The sequence below is a fragment of the Pristiophorus japonicus genome, chromosome 4 (genome assembly GCF_044704955.1).
Source record: "Pristiophorus japonicus isolate sPriJap1 chromosome 4, sPriJap1.hap1, whole genome shotgun sequence".
NCBI lineage: Eukaryota > Metazoa > Chordata > Chondrichthyes > Pristiophoridae > Pristiophorus > Pristiophorus japonicus.
The window spans coordinates 115041933-115068783 of NC_091980.1; the positions used below are offsets into that span (position 1 = coordinate 115041933).

The following is a 26851-nucleotide window of genomic DNA, read 5'->3' on the forward strand; positions in this document are numbered from 1 at the left end:
AGTGGCAAATGGAATTTAATTCAGAGAAGTGTGAGGTAATACACTTGGGGAGGGCTAATAAGGAAAGGGTATACACATTAAGCGGTAGGCCACTTAATAGTGTAGATGAACAAAGGGACCTTGGAGTGCTTGTCCACAGATCCCTGAAAGTAGCAGGCCAGGTGGATAAGGTGGTTAAGAAGGCATACGGAATGCTTGCCTTTATTGGCCGAGGCAGAGAATATAAGAACAGGGAGGTTTTGCTTAAATTGTATAATACTTTGGTTAGGCCACAGCTGGAGTACTGCGTGCAGTTCTGGTCGCCGTATTATAGGAAGGACGTGATTGCACTAGAGAGGGTGCAGAGGAGATTTACTAAGATGCTGCCTGGAATGGAGAATCTTAGTTATGAGGACAGATTGGATAGGCTGTGTTTGTTCTCATTGGAACAGAGGAGGTTGAGAGGAGACTTCATTTCAGTGTACAAAATATTGAGGGGCCAGGCAATAGTGGATAGTAAGGGCCTATTTCCATTGGTGATGGGGTCTATTATGAGGAGGCATAGTTTTAACGTGGTTGGTGGAAGGTTTAGAGGGGATTTGAAGGTGGGCTTCTTTACGCAAAGGGTTGTGGGGATATGGAACTCACTGCCTGGAAGAGTGATGGATGCAGAAACCCTTACCACATTTTAGAGATAGTTGGATGGGCACTTAAAGTGCTGTAACCTGCAGGATTACGGATCTAGAGCTGGTAATTGGCATTAGACTGGATGACCTTTTGTTGGCCGGTGCAGATATACTGCAGGGAATAGAATACGACCAGGTTGATCTCCTGGACTAGTTTTGATGGCCTGAATAGGTCGGAGAGGAATTTTCCCAGATTTTTTTCTCCCTAAATTGGCCTGAGTTTTTATCTGGTTTTTGCCTCTCCCAGGAGATCACATGGCTCCGGTTGGGGTGGAGTGTAGAATGTTTCAATATAAGGGGTGTCGCAGTTGTGTGGGGCGGACTGTTTGGGCTTGGTGCTCTTTGCCTTTCCGCCATTGTTCATGGTTCATAGGTTTATATGTAACCCTCAGGGCTGCTGATCGAGGGCCGTGTGGCTCTTTGTCGGCCGGCGCAGACACAGTGGGCCGAAATGGCCTCCTTCTGCACTGTAAATTTCTATGTTTCTATGTTTCTATGTTTCTATCCAAGTACCTTTTAAATGTGATGAGAGTTTCTGCTTCTACCACCCTTTCAGGCAGTGAGTTCCAGACTCCCCCACCATCTGGGTGAAGAAATTCTTCCTCATCTCCCCTCTAATCCTTCTATCAACTACTTTAAATCTATGCCCCCTGGTTATTGACCTCTTTGCTAAGGGAAATAGATCGTTCCTATCCACTCTTTCTAGGCCCCTCATAATTTTATACACCTCAATTAAATCTCCCCTCAGCTTCCTCTGTTCCAAGGAAAGCAACCTTAACTTATCCAATCTTTCCTCGTAGCTAAAGTTTTCCAGTCCTGGCAACATCCTCGTAAATCTGTTGCAGTTGGTCACTTTCTCTTATCTGTCTCTTTTGCCTTTGTTACCCTTCTTCTGATTCTCTCTTTTTAAAATTCTTTTCTGCTTCTTTCTCCACAACCCTTCCATTTGATTCTCTCTCTGTGTTATAGTGGAGTGGCTGCAAGCTGAATATTCTAGTGGTCATTGTGAGGAAAATGTGGCCCTCATTGGCAACCTTCCATTCCTTCCTCTATCCTTCCCCCATCACATGCCTTTCCCCTTCCTACCTCTTCTCTCCCATTGCTACCTTTACTCACTCCCATCATTATCCCACATCTTTCCATTTGAACTACTTTCTCAACCCCTGTACCCTCCCATTCCCCCTCACTCTGTTGTCCCTCACCTCACCCATCATCCTTCATGAACTCCTCTCACTCCTATTTGGCCTCTGCAAGAGCAGGTAGAAGCCCACGTACTATCAATTTAATTATGATGTTATGGAATATGTAATATTTAAAATTTTTAATTGAAACCCATAATTTGAACATTAGGGATTTCAGTTACTGAAAAAACAGATGTTCAAAAAGCATTTTGAGCAATTTGTAGCGAGAAGATAATGGTATCAACTAGTGGCTAGAACCTGTAATTACATAGTGACAGGAGCCTGTTGACATAGACAGTTAAATATCTATTTTAAATGTATGATGTAAGGTTTTTTTAAAGGAACAGTTTACAGAAAAATCAGAGATTTTGTAGACAGAATTTTTAGATGAATAATCCTTCACTTTAGTTAAATATCAGCTTGGTTCAATGGTAGCATTCTTGTCTCTGAGTCATAAGGTCAGGGGTTCAAGCCTAGTTCAAGGACTTGAGCACATAATTTAGGCTGGCACTTAATTGAGGAAGTTTTATATTTTCAGCGGAGCTGTCCCTCAAATGAGAGATTAAGATAAGCTCCCACCTGTCTGTTCAGGTGGATATAAAAGGGGTGAAATTTGAGTTGTTTGCACCTTCTGCGGGGTGGGGTGCTTGTGGGGTGCAAACACTTTTCACCCGGGGCGCAGGGCCACTACCGCTTCCCGTGAAATTCTGCGGGAGTTAGCGGAGGCACAAAGTGGTAGTGTCCTGCTCCTGCTGGTAGTACCCTGGGCCGCTGCGCTGCCGATGATGCATCATCACCGTGCGCAGTGACCCATTTTCACCTCGGAGCGGAGTGAAAATTCAGTAGCGCCCCGTGAGGCCGTCGAGAGTGATGCCCGCACCAGCTCCACAGGTCGCAAACCAAGCCTCACTCTGCTCGCGGGCCAAAAATTATAGGTGAGGTGCGGCATGCACTTTATAAAAAATGGCCGACTTACAGGTCGCGGCCTTGTCTTTTCCAATTCGCTATGTTGCAGCCCATCACTCCACTCCCCAATGGTGTAGTAGTGGCCCATTCTCCCCGATGCAGAGTCCGCAGCATGCCCTCCACTTTAATGGAAGGGGAGGGCCCTGTGCTACAGCCAGCACTACGCGCGCTCCGCATCGTGCTGGAAAATTCCCACAGTTAGCGTCCCAGTCCCGCCCCCGGAGGAAGTGGAGCGCGCGACATTGCGTTCCACATCCTCTCGGGGGCGTTAACTCCAATTTCACTGGCGGGGCGGGACTTCTGCGCGAGGCACAGGAAGACTTACTTCACAGCGGTTACTGCCCCCGGATTTCTCCCCCCAAATATCCCGTTGGCACTATTTGAAGAGCAGAGTAGTTGTTCCAACATTTCTCCCCACTAAATCACATTAACTGGCCAGTTACCTTATTGCTGTTTGCGACACGCAAATTGGCTGCCATGTTTGTCCACAAAACAACAGTCACTACAATTCATAAAGTAATTCATTAGCTGTGAAATGCTTTGAAACAAGCAGATGGTGTATTATTGCAAGTTCTTTCTTATGTATTTAATTTTTATCAATTACCTTTCTAAAGCTGAAGATGCTGAGCAAGATGATATGGAACATGTGTCAGATTAGAAGTAGGTACCTAGGGGCCGAAATCTCCCCTCTCCGTAAGGCCTGTTACCACCGCAAATCAGCGGCCGTGCTGCGGAGTGGATGGCCGCCGACTTTTCGTAGAATGGCTGCTGATAACCTTCCGAGGTTTCCCAGCGGTGTCCCGGTCGGCCCCCGCCACCGCTCCACTGCTGCCTGTCATGTATTCAACTATCATTGTAACCCATGTATAAGCTGACCTAAGTTGTACACCTTGAGAACATTGACCACAAGGAGCGAACTTGTCGGAGACACTGCTAACTTGGACTCTCAGGTATAAAAGGGAAAGCTCCACCCACCTTGAGGTCTTGGTAATAAAGATACCTGGTCACAGAGTGACCTTCTCTCAAGTTTGGGCCTCGTGTGCATTTATACTGTAAAATAAGGATATATTACTGACAATCCATGTTAAGCCGTGCATACCACCGATCTATACCCCCAACGGTGAAATTCCCCTCTGAAACTCTTCAGCCCGCCCAGCGGTGCCAAAACCTGGTTTTCCCTGGTGGTCCAGTGGCCTTCTGCAACGGTGGTGCAGCTTCCCTTAAAGGGGAGGACGCACTACCGCTGCCGCCATGTTTTTGTTTTGTCGGGCCAACTGCCATGTCGGCCCGACAATTATGCCCCCGGGTTCAGCCGGACCGCCAACAGGCAGCCTGGCACCCTCTTTTGGGTGCCAGGGCATTGGCCTGGCCGAAACCCTCCATGGTGGCCCAGTGGCCCGAAGTTTTAAAAGCTCTCACCTTTAAGTCACTCCGCACCGCCCCAACTTCCGCCCATGTCGTGTCGTCCCCACTCCCCCATTCCGAGCGACTTCCAGATCGACGTAAAAAAAACAAAGAGCAGAAATTCACTCGAGAGGCGACCTCAACCACAGCTGTGGTAAAAACCATTGAAATGGGGTGAGTGTGCCCCGTTTCGGGGTGGGGGTGGGGGCAATTTCTACCCCCTGATGTTTAGCAGTGTTGATGGGTAGTGTTCTGGGTCTGGCAGCATTCCAGATGGTTATGGGCTTTGATGGTGGTGGGAGAAGTGGGTGGGAGGTTCTGGGGGCTATCCTGTAGTGCGGCAATACTGTGGAGGAGGAACCTGAGGTTTGACAAGACTGAGATGGGGGGGGGGGGAATGTGGGTTTTGGCTTACTGATGGATGCCTGGAGTGTGTCAGCAGTGGGAGGGAGAATGACCAAGGTCTGACAGCATTGGCAGGGTCAAGGATCCAGAAGTCTGGCAGCATTGGCTTGTAAGTTTCTAATAGAATTCTGCAAACATTGAATTAATTGTTTTGTAATTGGTTCCTGGAAATGGTCTGTTTTCCATCTATGAATAAATATCACAGCTGCATAAATAAATATGCCGATTCCACCCTCTGTGTCCCTGTCTCTCTGTTTTTCTCAAACAGTCAATAAACAAATGGCTGCTTTAATAAAATAACATTTATTTTCAAGTTTTTATATCACTTGGAATTTGACTGGGGAAGGTTAATTTTTCTGACAAACATCCTCTGTAAATAGCTATTCTTCCTTTTAATCATAAACGCTTCCATATATTACCTCAAAAAGCATCATTTATCCAAGATAAGTCTAAAATTATATTCTTATAGTAGAAGTTTGAGGACAGCAGAATAGGTTATGTTTTTAAGAGGCATTTGAGATAAGTTGAGTTTTGGCATCCCTGGCCATCGGAGATGGAGAGCGGGGGAACTCCCAGCGACCTGATGACACAATTAAATATGAGCGACCCACATGTCATACGGTGCTCAGTCACGTTGACTTTGATTTCAACAGTGAGTGAAATATGATTATCTTCATAATGAGAAATTGCAACATTCTTACCTTGCCATTACTAATTCATGTTCTTTATCTCCAACAGGGCTTTCACGCACGCACCGGTGGGAGACCGGATACCCCACCCAGTCACAGGGATAAATCACTCAGTGAACTGGCTGATCATCCAGCACAGAGTGAGTTTGGTTTGAGGCAACTGCATATAACTCAGAGGGTTAAAGACAATCAAATCAGCTCCTGGATTTCTGTGGGGGTTTACATTGTTCCTCCAGGGTTTCTGCTGATCTTCTGCCACAGTTACAGTGGAAGATCAGGAGAACCCTGTGGAAATTCAGCGGCCAGGTGTTTTAAGTGTGGCAAGGTGGACCACAAGGCAAGCCTCTGTTGGAGCGACCCAGGAAACTGTAGAAACTCGTAAGATCTGTTATGCAGTGATTGCAGATGCAGACCTTCACATGGGCATGGTGAATGGGTGTACACAAAAGATGTGCAGACACTGGTTGTTCCTTCATGACTGCGATAGTGTAAGACGCAAAGTTTCCTGAATTCTGGGGCTTTGGAAATGCACAGATGTATATATGGCCAGATGCTGCCCATAATATTTCAGTTAGACAAGGGTAACAGAATTATGAATCTATTTCTCATTGCCATTCAAGATTTTCATTGGGAATGACAACTCCAGGAGGAAATACCCAAGTGATTCTGCAAAAGGCAGGCCTTATTAGGCTAGTGCAGTCGGCTGCAGAAGCCATTGACCAAGTGGTAGAAAGCCCAGATCTCTCATCTGGACAGAGTCAGGAAAGTAATGGCCTAAAAATCCCCGTCAAAGTCTTCCCGCAGGCGAACGACTGAAAAAGGGGAAAAAAATGCGCACTTACCTGTTCCTGCTGCGCCCACGAGAGATCTCAGTCCTGAGGCCTTCACTCACTGAGCGTCGGAGCGCGTGCACATCGGGAAGGACGTAAGTTGGAGCTGCGGTCACATGGCTCTTGGCCAATCAAGGTACAGTATTTTCTCATTCATAATAATGGGAACTCCGTAAGTAAGAGTTCCCATTATTATGATTGAGAAACAGCCCCCAAACACCAAAACATAAATAAAAATGAGAAAATATACACTACATATTTAAGATTAATTTAAATTAAAGTTATTAATGTCTTTGAAAAAAAAAATTATCCGATTTTTAAAAAAGTTGTTTTAATTATGGCTTTAAATAAACTTACCGTAGTGGGCAGGGTTTTTAACAATAAAATGTGTTAAATTTTATTTTGTTATGTTTTTGTATGTTTTAAAACTTTTATGCCTGTAAGAGTAGGCTATGTGCCTGCTTTTATCAGGCGCAAGAGTTTTCAGGACCTCTGCTGGGCAAGATATGGGTAAATAACGCAATCTTGCCCATGCAAATGTCCTGGCTGCCGAGATATGGAGGATCTGTCAAGATGGAGCTTGACAAATCGTAAAAGCCGGTTTTCAGCGCATGCGCAATGTGCACTGAAAACCGACTTTTGAGATGCCTTCCCGGGTCTGTACACACTCCGTACGGGCCCAGGGAGGCTGGGATTTCTTGGCCATTGTGATTTCAGGCAGAGGGCATGTTGAATCAGCTCTGAGTACAGTAGAGATGTGCAGGGTGGTGGCACATTTCACACCAAAATACTTAGTGATTTTAGTGTCCAGGGAGGACAAAGTAGTAGAAGACAAGGGGGACTGAAGGAGGTGCAGCTTGCCAACCACTTAAGGAAAGGCAAAGAGAACCCCACCGCAATGATTTAAAAAGGTACTTTATTCAGGAAGTGTGTTTCCAGCCACACAGGGGGCCCAACAGGACCAGAAGATGGTTCTGATTTACACCTCATTCAGGATGGGGTAACCTTATATGTCTTGCCAGCTCAGTTGGAAGAAATGGGAGTCACATAATACACTGCCCAGCTGGGTGTTATGCCATCTGATCATTGGGCATGGCTGCTTCAACTAAGTGGCAGGTTAATCAGTGGAGACATCCATGGCCAAATCCAAGGGCAACATCCAGCTGGACGACAAATCTGGAGGTGTATGTTGAATCAGCTGATGGGGTCGTGCAGGCAATTCAAGGCCAGTCAGATGCTGCAGATATACTCTGCTATACAATACATGGAACCATTGTTGGAATAAAGATTCAGAGGCATTAGGTGCAGCAGTGCCACATTTCTCAGCCAAGTTTCCACACAGTTCATGGACTCTTGAAGTCCAGGAGGCTTGGCAGCTGTGGTGGCATGTCTAGTGTGGGGCACACGGTCTTCATGAGGGAACCACAGGATCCCTCCTGAAGAGAGAAATATGTTATTTCGGGATTTTTGGGAGGAATTTCGGGTCATTTCTATTAGGATATTGCAACTAAGTTAAAATCGGAACACAGAGGTTAAATATACAAGCTACAGCATCTGAATTTGTGGCTCAGCTTCAGCACACGAGGAATTCGAGGCATCTTTCCAGGGTTGTATTTCTTGCTTACCACATCAGTTTGAGACAATGAGATTTGTTAACATCAGAGAAGGAGACTGGGTGATATTCTGGTATGTGGTGTATTTAATATATTCTTGTGAGCCCAGCAGGGAAGGCTGCCGGGAAAGCTCAAACCTAGGAGGGTGGTTCCCAGGTTGATCAGCAGCTCAACTAGATAATGCTCAGGCATGACAAGCTGGGGGTGAGTCACACGTTAAAACTTTGGCTTCCTGTCTGGCGAAGAAAGAAAATACAGAGACAAATATGGGTCACTCAGAGAGGAATTTAGGTAGGGGGAGTGAGGGATCCTTTCTTGAGCTAAGTGCCGATTCATTTCAGAGAAATTACTGAATGGAAATGTGGTATTTAGCTCAGCAACTAGGACCACTCAGCTCTAAAACTCATTACAGCCTTGGTACAAACATAGGCAAACGAGTTGAATTCCAGTTTAAGGTGAGAGTGACTGCCCTTGACATCAAGACAGCATTTGACCGAGTATGGCATTAAGGAGTCCTAATAAAATTAAAGTCAATGGGAATCAGAGACAAAACTCTCCACTTGCTGGAGTCATACCTAGCACAAAGGAAGATGGTTGTGGTTGTTGGAGGTCTATCATTCCTGCCCAAGGATATTACTGCAGGCATTCCTCATGGCAGTGTCCTAGGCCCAACCATCTTCAGCTGCTTCATCAATGACCTTCCGTTCATAAGGTCAGAAATGGGGGTGTTCGATAATAATAGCACAGTGTTCAGTTCCATTCGCAACTCCTCAGATATTGAAGCAGTTTGTGCCAACATGCAGCAAGACCTGGGCCACATTCAGGCTTGGACTGACAAGTAGCAAGTAACATTCGTGCCAATCAAATTCCAGGCAATGACTATCTCCAACAAGAGATTATCTAACTTGACATTCAACAGCCTTATGATCGCCGAATCCACTGCCATCAAAATCCTGGAGGTCACCAGAAACTTAACTGGACCAACCACATAAATGTGACTTCAAATGCAGGTCAGAGGCTGGATATGCTGTGGCGAGTATCTCAGCTCCTGACTCCCCAAAGCCTTTCCACCATCTACAAGGCACAATCCTGGAGTGTGATGGAATATTCCCCACTTATTGGAGAGCTCTCCAACAACACTCAAGAAACTCGACACCATCCAGGACAAAGCAGCCCACTTGATTGGGACCCCATCCACCAGCTTAAACATTCACTCCCTCCACAACCGGCACACCGTGGCTGCAGTGTGTACCATCTACAAGATGCACTGCAGCAACTCACCAAGGCTTCTTCGATAGCACCTCCAAAACCCACAACCTCTACCAGCTAGAAGGACAAAGGCAGCAGGTGCATGGGAGCATCATCACCTGCAAGTTCCCCTCCAAAGCAAACACCATCCCGACTTGGAAATGTATCGCCGTTCCTTCATCGCCACTGGGTCAAAATCCTTGAACTCCCTCCGTAACAGCACTATGGGAGTAGTTTCACCACACGGACTGCAGTAGTTCAAGGAGGTGGCTCATCACCACCTTCTCTAGGGCAAATTGGGATTGACAATAAATTCTGGCGATGCTCACATCCTTCTCGACATATCTACAGCCTTTGATGTGATTGACTACATCATTCTCCTCCAACATCTTTTCTCTATTGTCCAGCTGGGTGGGACCACCCTCACCTGGTTCCACCCTTACTTATCCAGTCAAAGCCAAAGAATTTGTAATTGCTTCTCTTCTTGCCCTCATGTCATTACCTCTGGAGTCCCCCAAGTATATATCCTTTGCCTCCTCCTATTTCTCAGCTACATCAGTGACTTCATCCAAAAACACGTCAAGTTCCAATTATATTCTGACGACACCCAGCTATATTTTATCACCACCTCTCTCAACCAGTCCACTATCTCTGTGCTGTCAAACTGCTTGTCCACCATCCAGTTCTGGAGGAGCCAAAATTTTCTCCAATTAAAATTGGGAAGAAGAAAGGTATTGTCTTTGGCCCCTGGCATAAACTTAGTTCCTTGGCCACCGATTCCAACCCCCTCCCTAGACACTGTCTTAGGCTGAACTGAACTTTTTGCACGCTCGGTGTCCAATTTGACCTGGAGCTGAGCTACTGACCCCATATCCATTGTAAGGCTGAACTCCAAGTCATCGTCAACATCTTCATCGAGGCATACGAAAACATGGGCCTTATACTAAACATCCGTAAGACAGAGGTCCTCCAAGCAACCTGACCCCACCACACAGCACTGCTCCTCAGTCATCAAGATTCACGGTGCGGCTCTGGACAACGTGGACGACTTTCCATACTTCGGGAGCCTATTATCAGCAAGGGCAGACATCGACCTCGAGGTTCAACACTGCCTTCAGTGCGCCAGCGCAGCCTTCGGCCGCCTGAGGAAGAGAGTGTTCGAACATCAGGCCCTCAAATCTGGCACCAAGCTTATGGTCTACAGGACTGTAGTAATACCTGCCCTCCTGTATGGCTCAGAGACATGGACTATATACAGTAGATATCTCAAATCGCTGGAGAAATACCACCAATGATGTCTCCGCAAGATCCTGCAAATCCCCTGGGAGGACAGACACACCAATGTTAGTGTTCTCGATCAGGCCAACATCCCCAGCATCGAAGCACTGACCACACCGACCAGCTCCATTGGGCGGGCCACATTGTTTGCATGCCTGACACGAGACTCCCAAAGCAAGCACTCTACTCGGAACTCCTACACGGCAGGTGAGCCCCAGGTAGGCAGAGGAAACATTTCAAGGACAACCTCAAAACCTCCTTGATAAAATGCAACATTCTCACCGACACCTGGGAATCCCTGGCCAAAGACTGCCCTAAGTGGAGGAAGAGCATCCGGGAGGGCGCTGAGCACCTCGAGTCTCATCGCCAAGAGCATGCAGAAAACAAGCGCAGGCAGCAGAAGGAACGTGCGGCAAATCAGTCCCACCCACACTTTCCTTCAACGACTGTCCGTCTCACCTGTGACAGAGACTGTAATTTCCAGATTGGACTGTTCAGTCACCTAAGAACTCACTTTTAGAGTGGAAGCAAGTCTTCCTCGATTTCAAAGGATTGCCTATGACAATGATAATCCATCAGAGAGACCACTTACTTTCACCTCCGTAATATCATACATCTCTGCACCTGCCTCGGCCCAGCTGCTCCTGAACCATTAAACAACTAACTCATTCATGCCTTTTTTATCTCCAAACTCGCCAATTCCAATGCTCTCCTGGCCGGCCTCCCATTTTCCACCCTCCATAAACTTAAGCTTATCCAAAATGCTATTGTCCATATCCTAACTGACACCAGTCCCGTTCACCCATCATGCCTGTGCTTGTTGAGCAACATTGGCTCCCAATCCACCAATGCCTCAATTTTAAAATTCTTGTCCTCATTTTCAAATCGTTCCATGGCTTCGCCCTCCCTATCTCTACAACCCTCTGTGAACACTACGTTTCTCCAACTGTGGTGGGGGATGCCTCTTGTGCAACCCCCACACCGTCATCCTACAGTTGGCAGCAGTTGGAAATTGGCTATAATTGGAAAAACCTATTTGACCTCGTCCTCTCCAATCAACCTATCGCAGATGCATCTGCCCATGACAGCAATGGTACCAGTGACCACCGCATGGTCACTGTGGAGACGAAGACCCGTCTTCTCACTGAGGATATGCTCCATTGTATTGTGTGGCACTACCACCATGTTAAATGGGATAGATTAAGAACAGATCTTGCAGCTCAAAACTGGGCATCCATGAGGCGCTGTGGACCAGCAGCAGCAGCAGAATTGTATTCCACCACAATCTGTAACCACATGGCCCAGCATATCCCTCACTCTACCTTTACCATCAAGCCAGGGGGAAACTCTGGTTCAATGAGGAATGTAGAAAACCATGCCTGGAGCAGAAACAGGTGTATCTAAAAATGAGGTGCCAACCTGGTGAAGCTGCAACACAGGAAGGAGTACATGCATGCTAAACAGTGGAAGCAGCTTGCCGTCAACAGGGCTAAGCGATCCCACAATCAACCGATCAGATCAAAGCTCTGCAGTCCTGCCACATCAAGTCGTGAATGGTGGTGGACAATAAACAACAGGAGGAGGAGGCTCCATGAATATCTCCATTCTCATTGATGGCGGAGCCCAGTACGTGAGCGCAAAAGACAAGGCTGAAGTGTTTACAACCATCTTCAGCCAGAAGAGCCGAGTGAATGATCCATATCGGCCTCCTCCTGAGGTCCCTACCGTCACAAAAGCCAGTCTTCAGGTAATTCAATTTACTCCACGTGCTATCAAGAAATGGCTGAGCACACTGGATATAGCAAAGGTTATGGGCCCCGATAACATCCTGGCTGTTGTGCTGAAGACTTGTGCTCCAGAAATAGCCGTGTCTCTAGTCAAGCTGTTCCAGTACAGCTACAACACTGGCATCTATCCGACAATATGAAAAACTGTCCAGGTATGCCCTGTCCACAAAAATCAGGACAAATCCAATCCAGCCCAATTATCACTGCTGCCCCCCCCCCACCCACTCCCAACCCCCAATTTTTGTCTGATTACTTTCCTATGAAGTACCTAGAAAGACAAAGGCCACAGGCACATGGGAACACCACCTCCTGAAAGTTCCCCTCCAAGTCACACACCATCCTAACTTGGAAATATATCGCCGTTCCTTCATCATCGCTGGGTCAAAATCCTGGAACTCCCTCCTTAACAGCACTGTGGGAGTACCTTCAACACGCGGACTGCAGCGGTTCAAGAAGGCACCTCAGCACCACCTTCTCAATGGCAATTAGGGATGGGCAATAAATGCTGAGCAATGTCTACATCCCAGGAATTAATTTTAAAAAAGATATGACTCTGGTTACAGAAATCTTTCTGGGAACCTCAACACTCCAATTAGAACTGGTGAGTAACCCTGCACATTGTGCCCTGTGATGGGAAGCAGATGTCCAAGATGTACCCCTGCAAGCATTCATGCCTACCATTTACATGCTAACTTTGTGAGGTCAGTGGTGGAGGTCCTAAGTGCATGCATCCTAGCACTTACACTATTGCAGCCCCCATAGAATTTTGGCTTCACCATATTTATTGGTGTGCAGTCTCCTTAAAGGCTGATGGGTGAACTATGAACTTATAACCTCACACCTTTGATGGTTAAATGGCATTGCAAACTAGTACTAAAGAGATGGAAAATATTCTAATATGGTTTGATCACAATTCACTGAAAGAAAATGAATTTAACTCATCTTTTCCGTCTTTATCATTGAAGTATTTGTTAGTGCACAGTTATGGGGAGGGTAATATTATGTGGTATGACAATCCTATCATATTTTACACTGATCATAAGGAGAATGGAGTCAGACTGCAATGGGAGTGTGCAGTGTTGTGTAGGCCTATTGCCACATGCCCTCTTTATACTCAAATCTAAAATTGTGTCACACATTGAACATCAAAACCTATTCTATCTTGTTTGAAAGTGAATAAAATCTGTTACTTTATGTTTTATTATTGAAATAACCTAATATATATCATCTGAGAATCACAATCCACACTTACTTGTGAGAGAATCACAGGTTTAGTGTTGCTGGGATAAATTGCACTTTAAAATTTCACATTAAAAGTTTTTTTGGAATAACTATTTTTTTTAAATTTTCAGTCATCTATAGTTATTTTCATATACTACAGCAATGTATATAAATGTCCGTTTGACTATAAAACATCGAAAAAAGTAGCTTAGCAAAATCATCTCCATGTACACAAGTCCTTTACAGTGGTTGCCTGATTGCGACCTGACCACCGGTGCTGTTCTCAGACAAATCCTCTGTATTTGTACTATATATGTACATGGGCAAGAATAAGACACGACAAGTGTTTGGCTGTGGCACTTGTAGAAAAGCTTAATAAATCTTGTCATGTCTGAGGTAGATAGCTGCTAAACTGTCACTTCAAAGGTAAGATTCTTAAGAATCTCTGAGAAGCGTTTGCAAACCTTTTCTGAAATTCATTTATAGTTTATTCACAGTGTCTTGAACTTTCCAATCATGAAACATTTTTTAAATTATTGTCAATGAAATTCAATGAGGTTCTCAAAAATATCCTTATTAATGATTAAATCACTGAAGTATAGAGGAAATTGTTTTATTAGAATGAAAATATTAAAGAATAATTTTCTGAGTAATTCTTCAGCACAAATGAAAGTTATTAATGAAGGGAATAATGAATTATGACCAAAAATATTAGATGCACTGCAGAATCTCACTGCAGAGCATCAAGTGATAAGTATCTAATGCAGCTTTGAAGATTAAAACATTTTATGCAATGTGCTTTAGAATGAGTTGAATAGAATTTTGTAATTAAGGAATACAAGAACCATTAACTTTGTTGTCACCCACTCAAAGCAGGCATAAATACTTGTGAATTCCCATTGGAAATAATCAAAACCCTTGAAGCTCTGGGAAGAAAAGAGTTTGAAATGAAGTACTTCCATACAGGAAAAGAAAGGAGATCAGAGGGCTGCTTTCACACACATCCCTGTGACTGGATACAGATCACCGCTTTTAGTGCCTGGGGATGGTGTACACCATTGGAAGAGATAAATAAAAGGGAAAAGGAAACAATAAAAAAAAACAAGAAAGCAACAATGTAAGAATTTAATACAAAATAAGATCCTGCTATGTATCACATGATAATGTGCAAGGACCATACTGGAGTATTTCAGAATAAGCATCAAGATGGCTGCCACATGAAACAGCCAGTAACAGAGCTAAAAATAACGTGGAAAAAATCACCCTATTTTACAAGCAGTAAATGTTGCAAGTTAATCTACTAAAAGTACAATAGAGGAAAGCTTTTGACAACATAAAGACTTAATAGCTTGGCATCTAGATACACAATTAACAGCAGTATAAGTATACATAGTTGTACCTGGAACCGCAATAAAATGTGATCAAGTCTGCATGACTGTAACTGATGAATTCTAAATGCTGAATTAAAATGGTTACTGTAGTAAATGCATTTCAAAATGAAGAACAGTCCTCACTGTTATGATCCACATTGTTTTCTATACCATGCATCTTCGATCATCTACATAAAAAGAAGTTTGTCATGTTACCATTATAAATTGCGTTTAGCAAATCTTGTTTTGAAATTTTTCAGTGAGCAAGCAAAGGTGTAATTTTAGAGTATCTGAGTGATTAATGTAAAAAATTGTTCCAAAGTTTACCTTTGATTTATAACATATAATCATAGCAGCATTTAAATGACGTACGCTTTTAAAAAGTAAACAAATCTTTTGACATTAGTTGCATCATATAATAACATTAGTAGTTTAACTATGGCCCACATTTTGGTTTTGGAGCACATCGGGCGGACAATGTGCAGAATTATTGCAGTGCCCACCCAATGTTGATAGCGAGGCCTGAACTACTTTGATGGTCGGGTTGGAAATTATCAGCAGGTAGCAGGGATTCCAATAAAGGCCATCCTCAAGCCAGAAAACTGCATATTTGGTCTTGCCAGACCTGCTTCCAAGGAATGCTTGAAGTGACTTGTTTGGGTAGTTTCTCGCCCTGTGTAATGGGCAGGTTTACCCCGGGCGGGTGTCACGCGTGGAACTACCAGACTTGGAACTGGCATTCTAACTACAATCAAAGGATCCTGATTTGCATAGCTTAGCGAGGCTCCTGCCTGTTTCCAGCAGGAACACTGACACCTAAATTGAGGCCTGTTTGAAAATCACAGCAGACAGGCCTCAGGTAGGAAGTCGTCATAAGTAACTGTTTGCAATTTTAGTCTCACTGCTGCCCTGCTCATACTGAAAAATGGGGACCAAACGGAGCACTATTTTTCCTAAAGTGTTACCACCGGCTCCATAATAAAGAGTAGATTGAACATTTTAATAAAGTAATGGATAAATGTAGTTTTCTTTAAAACAAAACTGTAGGAATGAATGCAGAACAAGTGAATTCTCTAAGTCCTGATATGCTTCACATTAGGGAGGCTGGCTTAACGGATCAAACTATAAAATGAATCTCCAGAGAGCCAGAGGCAAATTGCTGTAAGGATAGGAATGTTTATCAAATAAAAATGATGACTTGGCACACAACACGTTGGGTTGCAAAACTCAACTTCAAATGGTTTCCAGAAGAAAGGTTAAAGGTAAAGTAGAAGTCAAAAAATCAATTAAGCATGCAATCATGTCAATAGTAGAAGTGAAATAGGCTGCCCGTTAAATAATAAAGGAATTCTGTTTTTAAAAAAACATAATACGACATTCACCTTCTGCAAAATCTTCGGCTCACCCTCTCTCCTCTTCCCCCTTCCCCTACAGAACAAATCTGTTGTGGTTTCATGCCATTTTTGTTCTGCTAAATGGTATCTAGCATGTTCTATAAAAACAACCAGACTAGAGACTTGGATTCACGGACCTTGAAGATACAATTCCAGCAGCATAAGATTTCTTGCCAGAAATGCTTCCCTGCCAATAAACATAGAATCACTAGAGTGCAACAAATTCATGCTTATTTTTAATGCACATGATAACAGTTTTTTAAAGAACTAATGGCAACAATTAACTTTAAATAATTTGTTTAAAAGTCACACACTGTACCCTATTCTTCAAATAAAAGAAAATGCTGCCATTAACTTTATGCTTATGCTTTATCTTTTGTGAAGCAAATCAATTGTGGAAGGAATAATATAACTGAAATCTTCAAAGCTGTCACAACTTTGCTGAAGATGAATGCATTGTAGGAATTTGGGAAAACAGTTAATCATTGTATTGTGGGCACTACATTTCCTCAGTCCCATGTTATAGAATTATGCTATGTGCTGTGTGGCATGCAATGTTTTACAACAAGCGGTGGGGTTCATTGAAAGTAAATAATATAGGTTTATTTCAAAATGGACAATGCTAATTCCATATTTCACAGCCCTGCATGGCAAACAGTTGAAATGTACCAATAAAAGATTTGCAGAACCCATAATAAACCTGCACTAAAAGGGACAATAGATGAAAAGTTATGCAGTTTATTAAAAACATGTTAAATCTCTCATTCCTAGCTTCCCATGCATCAGTCCATTTGGAATGGTAAAGACATGCAAAATCATGTTGCAAAAATCCCATCGAAAACAAATACCACAAAGTTGTTGCTTATTAATTTCCAGTTTCCAATCTGACCATTTTCAAAGTATATTTGAAAATAACATTAAAATGAAAGTGGTCCGATTTTTTTCGTCAAATGGTGCTTTTGTACTTTTCTGGTGAAAACAGTTGAGAATACTGATAAAGAAAACCCAAATAACTGCAAATGTTGCAGACTCTTTATTGACGTCTGAATGTCATGTCTGGTTTGCACTGACCTTTGAATTTTTAAGTTGGTGAGACAGTCAGTAAAGTGGACTCAGAGAAAATGGCTGCCAGTCTGGTGCCAAGGGATCTTATCGTGGTAAATTCCTAGCTGAGATGGGTTGCAAATATTAATCTAATCTTCATTGTTAGTTTTTTCTTGTAAAAAGTAAGAAATACTTACTAATCTGTTAGGGTCAGAAAAATAAATATAGTTATTTTCTGTCCTCCCAGTCAAATAAAATAAAGAACGGAGTTCAGCCAGGGTGTCTCTTGATGTTTCAGGAACTAGTACATAGATAAATAATATTAGATACAGATGTCTGTGTCCAGAATTCAAAGAAGTATAACTCTGTCCAAATATAAGAGAGTCCGTGGCAAAAATTAAAAAAAACAAATAAAGGGCGTATAATATGAGTCCAAGGTAGAAATACTACAAAACTGAAACATCAGCAGGAAATCTGGTATCAGCATACAGCAAAAGGCACCACAATATTATTCTATTTATGATGTGAAAAATTGGCACACCATCATTGTCTTTAACTGTAAATCATATTTTACATATAAATACATGTTTTCCCTATAAAAGACTTTCCTGTTAGCTGTAAGACAACTTTGCTAAAATGAAAATAAAATGTTTAATTTAATTTTAGAATATTTGATAATTATATAAAATAAAATATTTTTACAGTTGCAGATCTATGGCATTTACACAGGGTTCGAGTCATGGTTTGATTTTACACGTGTTACTCGGGTGTGTAAGTCCCCTCGCACATTGTGCCTATTGGATGAGTAAGTCCTACTATCAGAAGACCGGTATACTGAAGCTGTTTCTGTGTTTGCTGCTGGAGGGTTCTGAGTGCTTAAGAAAGGTGTATGCTCCCCTGCTTTCTCACCATCAGAATCAGTGTCAGAGCAGCCAGTTTCTGAGTTTGAATCACAGTCGCACTCAGCTCTGTGTGAAATGTGACCATTTGGTTTTGTTTTTCTCCATCTTCTACTGCTGTTTGCCATTTTCTTTGGTCGATCTAGTGCTGGGATGTACTCTTGTGTTGTCTCATACTCATCATCCTCTACCATTCTCATTGGACTGGGGGGTAGACTTCCAAAGCTGTCATGAAGATAGCTGCGGCGCTGCTTGTAGGGGTCGTGTCTCTGGTTGTCTTGTTGGTGCTTGTGGTATCTTCTCAACAAAGGCTGTTCGTCTTCCACTGTATAACCCACCGCCGCTGGAGGCAATGATGTTGCATGGGTGGATCCACGTGGAGACATCTCAAAACCAGGTGCATATGAAGGGAGAGAGTAATGTAAATCAATAGGAGACAACCGGGCTGGTGTTGTGAGGGCAGACACATACCTAAAGAAAATCAATTGGATCAACACTTGAAATACTGTAAGATATTTAAAATAGGTGCAACTAGATCATTGTACTATTAGAATGCAACAATATGCAAACGTGAGAAATTAGATTGCAAGGTCTATTTATTTTCAAATTTCCCTTCCAATTTTATCATCTTACTCTTTCTATCCTCATACAAGATTATGGTTTCACTTGTTGCAGCTAGCCCTCTGGTACCTCACCTGGTGGTCATGCTAAATTAATAAACCTGGACAGTGAGCACACTTACATTATTCAAGCCCAAACCCGTCCTTAACCAACATGCCACACATAAACACCTCCATCAGAAGTATTTGCCTGACACTGAGGCCCTGTGTCAGGAGGCCACTTTCAAATATATATTAAATATATATATCACCATCTAATCATTGGGGGACCAGGCCACAGCCCAGGTTTGGACCCTCAGATGGGACTGACTTCTACTGTTATTATTGAGTTACGCCTGGTGAGAGCAAGTGTACTAGTTCTGATGGTATACTGAGGCCCTAGGATTTTCTGCCCCACCTTACACTGATGGTCTGGTAGGGCCGTGCAGATACCCTGCCCCAATAAAGTCAGACATGTAACTTATACTTAAGGCCGAGAACTGGGGTATCTGGGTCCCACCAAGTTTATGGCCAGTCCAGTGGATTCCCACCAGACTTGTAGCAGGAGTCTGCCATACAATTAATGGGGAATAATACATAATGATTCAGTCCAAAAATTATATAGGATTACATAGGATATACAGCACAGAAATGGGCTATTCAACCCAACCAGTCCATGCCGGCGTTTATGCTCCACTTGTGCCTCCTCCTGTCTTTCCTCATCTATACTATTCGCTTCAACCACTCCCTGTGACAGTGAGTTCCACATTCTCACCACTCTTTGGGTAAAGAATTTTCTACTGAATTCCCTATTTTATTTCTTGGTGACTATCTTATATTGATGGCCCCTAGTTATGCTCTTCCCCACAAGTGGAATCACTCTCTCAGTATTTACCCTATTAAAACCTTCCATAATTTTAAAGACCTCAGCCTTCTTTTTTGCAAGAGAAAAGAGACCCAGCCTGTTCATCCTTTCCTGATATGTATACCCTTGCATTTCTGGTATCATCCTTCTCTGCAACCTTTCCAGTGCCCCTATATCCTTTTTATAACATGGCAGTACTCCAAGTGTGGTCTAACCAAGGTTCGATACAGATTTAGCATAACTTCCCTACTTTTCAATTCTATACCTCTAGAAATAAACTCAAGTGCTTGTTTTATTTGTATTCTTGTAAACCTGTGTCGCTCCTTTTAGTGATTTGTGTATTTGTACGCCGAGATCCCTTTTGTACTTCAATCCCACCAAGTCTTGCACCCTCCATGTAATAAGTGACCTCCCTATTCTTCCTACCTCACATTTATCTCTGTTGAAATTTATTTGCCAATTATATGCCCATTCTGCAAGTTTATTAATGTCTTCCTGTAACTTGTTGCAGTTCTCCTCAGTACTGACTATCCCCTCCAACTAGATGTCATCCGCAAATTTAGAAATTGTGTTTTTGATTCCAAAGTCCAAATAGTTAATATAAATTGTGAACAACAGTGGTCCCAGCACTGATCCCTGTGGAAGACCACTACCCACCTTCTGCCACTCTGAATAGCTACCCTACTCTCTATCTTGAAGCCAGCTAGCTATCCATTCTGCTACTTGTCCCTTGACTCTGCATTTTCTGACCTTACTCATTAGTTTATTATGCAGGGTACCTTATTGACGGCCTTTTGAAAATCTAGATAAATTACATTTACATTACCCATGTCTACTCTCTCCACTAACTCTTCAAAAAAATCAATGAGGTTGGTCAAGCAAGACTTTCCCTTTTGAAATCCATGCTGGTTATTCATTATTATATTTTTGCTTTCTAGATGTTCTTCTATTTTCTCCTTTTGTATGGGTTCCATTATATTTCAACAACAACTTGAATTTATATAGCTCCTTTAACATAGTAAAACATCCCAAGGTGCTTCACAGGAGTATTATAAGACAAAGAATTTGACACCGAGCCATATAAGGAGAAATTAGTGCAGATGACCAAAAGCTTGGTCAAAGATGTAGGTTTTAAGGAGCGTATTAAAGGAGTAAAGAGAGGTAGAGAGGCATACAGGTTTAGGTAGGGAATTCCAGAGCTTAGGGCTTAGGCAACAGAAAACTCAGCCACCAATAGTTGAGCGATTATAATCAGGGATGTTCAAGAGGGCAGAATTAGAGGAGCGCAGATATCTCAGGGGGGGGGGGGGGGTTGGGAGTGGGGGGGAGGGGAGGTTGTGTGTCTGGAGGAAATTACAGAGATGGGGAGGGGCAAGGCCATGGAGGAATTTCAAAACAAGGATGAGAAATTTGAAAGCGAAGCATTGTTTAACCGGGAGCCAATGTGGGTCAGCGAGCACAGGGCTGATGGGTGAACGGGACTTGGTGCGAGTTAGGACACGGGCAGCTGAATTTGATGACCTCAAGTTTACCTAGGGTAGAACTTGGGAGGCCAGCCAGGACTGCTTTGGAATAGTCAAGTCTAGAGGTAACAAATGCATGGATGAAGATTTCAGCAGAGGATAAGCTGAGGCAAGAGCGGAGATGGGCGATGGAAATACAGAGGTGGAAATAGGCAGTCTTAGTTATGCCGTGGCTATATGGTTGGAAGCTCATTTCAGGGTCAAGTATGACACCAAGGTTGCGACCAGTGTGGTTCAGCCTTAGACAGATGTTAGGGAGAGAGATAGAGTCAGTGGCTAGGGAACAGAGTTTGCGGCGGGGACCGAAAAAAATGGCTTTGGTCTTCCCAGTATTTAATTGGAGAAAATTTCTGCTCATCCAGAACTGGATGTCGGACAAGCAGTCAGACAATTTAGAGATCTTGGAGGGGCCGAGAGAAGTGGTAGTGAGGTAGAGCTGGGTGCTGTCAGCGTACATGTGGAAAGTGACGCTGTGTTTTGGGTGATGTCGCCAAGGGGCAACATGTGGATGAGAAATAGGATATATCCTTGGGGGACACCAGAGGTAACGACATGTGGGTGGGAAGAGAAGCCATTGCAGGTGATTCTCTGGCTATGAATAGATAGTTAAGAATGGAAACAGGCGAGTGCAGTCCCACTCAGCTGGACGATGGTGGAGAGGCATTGGAGAAGGATGGAGTGGTCAACATGTCAAAGGCTGCAGACAAGTCAAGAAGGATTCACAAATAAATACATGTAAAACACAATCTTGAGCTGTAATATGATTCATTTCGTACCTGTCACTATGAGGTGAATCTCTGAGAGAATCCACTGAGTCTCTGCAATGGAAGATCGGATGCCTTGTGTCATGATGACCACAAACTGCACTAAGTCTGCCTCGTGGTTCCACGGGACTGTTACATTTGCTGTTTTCTAATGACGATGTCATCATACCAGAATGCATTTCTGAAGTAACACTCTCTGTCCGCTCTACGCTCCATGTGTGGTCTCCATTTCTATAGGAAAGAGTGATATATTCATCAGAATTTGCTGGTTAGACATTAGTAAATTAAATGTACCCCAGGATAAGAAAAGTTATCCAGTTTAATAGAACTTTCTGTCATGAAAGAGGATATCTTTTAGGTTGATAGGATGACAGGAGTTATAATTTGTAATTTATGGGCACTTGTTATGCATAACAACATATCAAATCACGAATTATTCAAAATTAATGGAAACACCATCAGTATCCAGATATTTTAGAAAACAACTTTTTTTTCCATCTTTTGTCATGTTCGTGTCAGCTGTGGCTCAGTGGGTATCACACTCTTGCCTCTGAGTCAGAAGGTTGTGGATTCAAGTCCCACTCCAGGGACTTGAGCATATAAATCTAGGCTGACACTCCAGGGCAGTGCTGAGGGAGTGCCTTATTTCAGATGAGACGTTAAACCAAGGCCCTGTCTGCTCTCACAGGTTGACGTAAAAGATTCCACAGTGCTACTTCGAAGAAGAGTTGGAGAATTATCCCTGGTATCCTGGCCAATATTTATCCCTCAATCAACACAACAAAAATAGATTATCTGGTCATTATCATTGCTGTTTGTGGGAGCTTGCTATGCACAAATTGGCTGCTGCGTTTCCAACATTACAACAGTGTTGACACTCTAAAAGTACTTAATTGGCCGAAAAGCACTTTGCGACGTCCGGTGGTAGTGAAAGGCACTATATAAATGCAAGTTTTTATTTATTTATGTTTGGGGTTGTTCAAGTATGTGGGCCAATGGCACTCTGTGACCAGTCACTAGGAGGCACATGGGAACAGCCAAACCCTCCCGGTGGGAGATGCTTTGCTTTTAATCAGTGGCTTCCTCAGGCACCTCGTTGCTGTGTGTGGAAAATTGTTCCATAATTTAGTAGAATGGCATATTGCTGAAGTAGCACATACTGTGCCACTGCTCCAGCTCAAAAACGTTAGAAATTGTATAAAAAACTCGATTCATCATGTCAATGCTAACATTTATTGTTTTGACAATATATCCATGAAAAGCCCCCAAAAAAGAATAAGGTAATAAGAAATCATGAAATAAGAAAAAGCCATTTAGTCCATCATGCCACTCTTTCCACACACCATGTACAATGAGCGAACCTTTGACTTAGTGATAGCATTCCTGCCTCTGAAACAGAATGTGCAGGAATTGAACAGACAATCCTGATGAGTGGAGATCAGAGCTCTGACTCTGATTCCTGGGTTGACCTCCAGTGGGGTATTCGCATCCGGTAGGTATGGGAAGCCTCCACTCCTCGTATGGGTAGTGGGAGCCCATAAAACCCTGCTGCTGTATAGGACTAACATAGAAACATAGAAACACAGAGAATAGGTGAAGGAGTAGGCCATTCGGCCCTTCGAGTCTGCACTGCCATTCAATAAGATCATGGCTGATCAGTCTATCGGCTGGTATAAAAGTGGTTACGCCCATGGAAGGAGCACTCATGTCGTGGTTTGTGAACTTGTTAATAAGCCTGTTCTGCAAAGGAAGAGTGCGAAGTTCAATGTAGTATTGAGGGAGTGTTATCCTGTTGGAGGTGCTGCGTTTTGGATAAAATGTTAAACCAACTTCCCTCTTAGATGTTCGTGAAAGATCCCAATGTACTATTCAAAGAAAAAGAGCAGCAGAGTTCTACATGTGCATTAGCCAACATTTATCCCTCAAATAACAGAACAACATATTTTATATTGTCATTTATCGCCTTGTTTTTTGTGGAACATTATGTGTGCAAATTGGCTGCCACATTTCCCTTCATTGCAACAGTGATAGCACTTCAAACTGACTGTGAAGTGCTCTGGGTCATCCCTATGTCGGTGAACGGGATATCCTTGTCAAAGGTGCTATATAAATGCAAGGTACTTCTGTATCCCAGATGAGCAAATTTAATTTCCATAGTTCCCAGCAGCACAGGAATGTTTCATACAGTGTTTAATCATCTAGATCTGTACTTTGGGTTATAAACTGTGGCTTTTATTTAATTACTTATGTAATATTTGAGTTGTAAGGACTGATTTTAACTTTCAGCAGGGCGCTGAATGGGTGCTAGCAGATCGGGGTGCCCATTATGCACGGGTTAAAATCGGGAAAGTCCTCAGTAAAATGGAATACAATGATGCTATGACCTACATTTATTTATATTGATATGTAAAGTGTATGAAAAATAAATACTAAAAGTTTATCTTTAATATTGCCAGTATAATGGTTACAAGGTGCTCCATCTAAATGATCTTTTGGAGAAAATGTAAAGCTGCTAAAATGCACTAAGCCTTGAACTGCGAGTCATAACATTAGTTTTGCTTTACATATTAAATTTGCCCAGGATGGTAATAGTCAATTGCAATAAAGAGTTTAATTTATTATAGGTATTCTTAATTCTTAAGTTACAGCCAACTGGAACTACACACCAAACTCTGTTAATGCATATCTACTGTCATATTTTTTAAATTGAAGAGAGTCATCAGTGTCAATTGTGATTTGTTGTACAGGCATTGTTACATATATGCCATTCTTAATCTCTTCTATTATTTGTACTGTTTTACAGCTATAAGTCTGACAATCCTTTTATGAAGAATAAGAGCGTGCCCACTTTTCAGCATAATTAAGGAATTACTTACAAAATTACAGGAATGTATGGCTTCAAGAAAAGCAATTTTGATAATGATATTGAAAAACTAGTAGTAATCACAATGTGCCTGCATTTACCACTCATAAACAGCTAATGATCCACTTAACCAGAATAAATATTGAAGAGTTTGTTAATCCAGCTATGGAGTACAATTATTATTGACAATGGCTGAACAGCAAGTACATTTTCAGTGATGGAGGACAGCCTCCAAATATGCAAACAGCAGTGCATTATGTCACTGACATGGTTAACTGGCTTAAGGTCCAAAAAAAGTTTAATGACTTATAGAGAAACATAACGGTAAGACATAAATATTATTGTAAATCAGTAGCACAAAACTTGTATTTGCAAAAGCATGACCTGCTGTCATAGAGAAACATTAAGAAGGTTGCAGCAAGTTATTAAAAATGGAAATAAGCATGATTATGCCAATTACATTATGTGTGCCGTAATGGGAAAGATCATAAGAAGTTTTAATGGCGTAATCACCCTGTTTTGATCCACACTGTTCCTATGTTTAAAGGCAAAACACACACATAACAGAGGGACACTGCTTTCAATGGGTAGTTGTCCTCGTGGCATTAAACAACTCTGCATATGAGGAAGCTAGAGTTAGATTTACTCAAGGCGGAAAGTTTAGAAGGTATTGAATGTGGAGATTGAAGCTGCTCAGAGAATTAATGAAATATACCAGATTAATCTTACATTCACTTAATTGTATGCTGTGCTCATGCAGATCAGTGGTATATTTGGAGTAACAGCCAGTTTGCACTCATACAGCAATAATTTTGTGACAACCTGTAGTTTTGAAAGTTAAAGAAGTAAATGTTCCTTGTATTATTGTCTTTAAGTGAAAGTGGCTATGCTTGCTCATTAATAGTTAATTACCTATGGCTGGATGTGTGTGTAACTGTGGAGGAGTGATGAGATGTAGACGAAGGCTGGCTTGCAGAAAATGAAGTTTCCGTTTCATGTCGTCTCACATGTTCAGAGGCTGGAACATTTTTCGAAATGTACTGTACAAGGAGAAAAGAAAAAAAATCCTCAGCGTCAATCAATCGGGCTCACAGCAATCAAGATTTAATTGTTATGCGGTCCATGTTTTTGCAAGTAATCAGTTAAGGAAACTATGGTCAATTATTCATGCTCTAAACCATCAGAGACAAATGATTATAATTATTCAAACCATATTTTTATAATAGGTTTTGAATGGTGTGATATGTTTCCAAAACTTATTGAGGAATTTCCTTGCAGCTCAAATTATTCCCAAGAAGGCTAATTTTTTTTAAAAGGAGATTGCCTGAACTATTATGGTTGGTTAAGGGTTAAGAGATTAACTGGACATAAAAGCCTTCTAGGATGTCATTCAATCATAGGCAAGGAAATTGCAGTTGGAGGCTTGCTCCCCACGTACGGCTCCAAACCACAAGAAAACTCTGTGCATACCTGATGGCTCTGGAGCTTCGGACTCTTGCAGTCCTGGGCCTGCAGGCCCACGCATCCCAGGGGCGCCTACAGTTTGCAAGCGTCCCTGGGATCACGTGGGCCAGGCCAACCAATGACAAAGGGGGATTCCTATTCTGATTATGGGGGATTCCATTTATGTACGGAATCACCATCAGCATAATAGAAATCACCTAACAAATACAATTACATAACACTGAAATAAAAATAAATCATCACAGGTTCAAAATTAATTAAAATACCATTTAATTAAACATTTAAAATAAAAAAATAATTTATTTGAAAAATAAATGTAAACATTTTTAACCGGGACAAAATTGACCTAAACTAATTTTAAATGTAAGTGAACGTTTAATTCATTTAAAAAAATATATTTTAACATTTATTTAAACCCTTACATTGGTAAAAGGAGGCCTACCAGTGCAAGGGTTTAGTGGGTATTCGCTGGGCAGTAGTTGGACAAATAGCCCAACTCTGTGCCAGTGAAAGTGAATTTCCAGTGGATGGGTACGATCTGTCAAGCAGGATCTTGACAAATCGCAAGTTTCGGGTTTTTGCACATGTGAATCGCATGCGGAAACCTGGAACTTGTGGGCATGTACGCCGTCATAGGCCTGGTAAAATCCATGCCATAGAAACGACACCTCCGAAGGAAAACATTCAGTCCATTGCACCTGTGCCAGCTAGTGTATTGTTGTTCAAGACATTGTGGACTTTTCACCACAACCTTTGAATCCTTATACACTCTTCACAAT

General features: G+C 42.5%; 1 protein-coding gene across 1 annotated transcript in view; it reads right to left on the reverse strand.

The window, feature by feature from the left end:
• Nucleotides 1-16775: 16775 nt before the first annotated feature.
• LOC139263037 (pro-neuregulin-2, membrane-bound isoform-like) overlaps nucleotides 16776-26851 on the reverse strand; it is a 940626-nt gene continuing 930550 nt past the window's right edge. Inside the window, exons 9-11 of the mRNA XM_070878524.1 lie at nucleotides 25521-25648; nucleotides 21758-21976; nucleotides 16776-18465 (exon numbers count right to left, since the gene is read on the reverse strand). Of these exons, the coding sequence (XP_070734625.1) occupies nucleotides 17817-18465; nucleotides 21758-21976; nucleotides 25521-25648 (996 nt within the window). The 3' untranslated portion in view covers nucleotides 16776-17816. The remainder of the gene's footprint in view (nucleotides 18466-21757; nucleotides 21977-25520; nucleotides 25649-26851) is intronic.